At 57.4% G+C, this 1,400-nt stretch overlaps 2 protein-coding genes across 2 annotated transcripts in view; one reads left to right on the forward strand and one right to left on the reverse strand.

The window, feature by feature from the left end:
- BAP1 (BRCA1 associated protein-1 (ubiquitin carboxy-terminal hydrolase)) overlaps positions 1–316 on the reverse strand; it is a 9,920-nt gene extending 9,604 nt beyond the window's left edge. The window contains exon 1 of the mRNA XM_014536526.1: positions 223–316. Coding sequence (XP_014392012.1) covers positions 223–316 — 94 coding nt within the window. The remainder of the gene's footprint in view (positions 1–222) is intronic.
- PHF7 (PHD finger protein 7) overlaps positions 7–1,400 on the forward strand; it is a 13,505-nt gene continuing 12,111 nt past the window's right edge. The window contains 1 exon segment of the mRNA XM_014536516.1: positions 7–430. Coding sequence (XP_014392002.1) covers positions 408–430 — 23 coding nt within the window. The 5' untranslated portion in view covers positions 7–407.

Here is a 1,400-nt window from a genome sequence, read left to right on the forward strand (position 1 = left end):
ACCTCCGGCCCGGCCCGCACCAGCCTCCCTGCAGGCGCGGCATGACCCTGGTCTGGCACTCCCGGGATGCTTCTTGAGCCCCTTCGCCGGCGGTTACCTCGGAGGGACGGTTGTGGCCACACTGACATCTATTTTGCAAAGTAATCATTGTTTATTCTTGTGGCGGCGGGGCCGAACACGCTTATTTATTTTTCATTTTCTCAGCAAGCTTTTACCCAGCACTTGTCCAGCAAAACAACTCGGTAACCGTTTCGAAGGAGCACTGCCCGGTCAGGAAATCTCCGCCCGAGCCGCTCGCGGAAGCCCGCCTTTGCATCGTCCCTCCTTACATGCTGTGAAGACTGTTGCTCCTCCCTGTAACTACCAGTGTGCACAGAACTCCATTCGGGAAACGTCTTGGTCCAGCGATGCAAAGAACCGAAGTGTCAAGGTTTTATTTCTATTGCTAGACGGTCGGGATCTCCCCAACAACTCGGAGCCGCCCCGTAGTCAGCTCACGCGGACCCCCTAGTGCTCGCCCTTCGCTGCCCTCTTCCCGCCTGTCCAAGCGCTTTGTTGAGTAAGAGTCCACCCGATGTCATTGCTTCTGCAGGTGCAGCTCGTGGGTTCAAAGAGGAGACCGAGAAAGGAAGGGCGGTCTAGCCTCGGGTTGTATTCCGACAGAGCGGTTGGAAGTCCTGGAAGATGCTCAGGGCTCCCCAACCTTGAGGACATGTCCCTGGCGTGACCTGATTCACTCAGTTCCCCTCTCCCCTGGCGAAACAGCCCTTCTTTCATCATAGGAGTGGGTTTTGCTACTTTTGTCGCCCTGGCCAATGGAAGCCCAGTTCCCAGTCCGCTGACACTGGGGGGCGGGGTGGGGGGGGACCGGCAGGGTGTCCTCTCCGCAGACAAAGGTTGAGAACAGGCCAAACCTCAACAGCCACCTGAGCCTGGTGCAAGGCGGCAGGGGTGGTTTGTCGGTGTTACCTCTCGTCTCCCACTAGAGGGAGCCCTTGCTCTAAGCAGCTGACATGCCACCGGCGCCTCCCAGGAAAGGACTAGCTGGGCTCGCTTTTTACTGGGCAGAATTAAGGCACCCATACTTGGGGGCCAAAGGAGGCTTTTTCCCTGAAGGCCACCTCGTGATTTTAACGGGCACAAAGAAAACAACCCGTTAGCCAGTTCAGGCTGAGTGGTAGCAGTACCTCTGACTTGAGGCAGGTGCCTCTCTGTGACCTCCCTGTGCCTCCGTCTCCTCATCTTAAAAAATGGGGAGCCCTGACCGGTTTGGCTCAGTGGATAGAGCGTCGGCCTACGGACTGAAGGGTCCCGGGTGCGATTCCAGTCAAGGGCATGTACCTGATTTGCGGGCACATCCCTATTGCGGGGTGTGCAGGAGGCAGCTGATTGATGTTTCT

Source organism: Myotis brandtii, unplaced genomic scaffold (assembly GCF_000412655.1).
Source record: "Myotis brandtii unplaced genomic scaffold, ASM41265v1 scaffold164, whole genome shotgun sequence".
Lineage (NCBI taxonomy): Eukaryota > Metazoa > Chordata > Mammalia > Chiroptera > Vespertilionidae > Myotis > Myotis brandtii.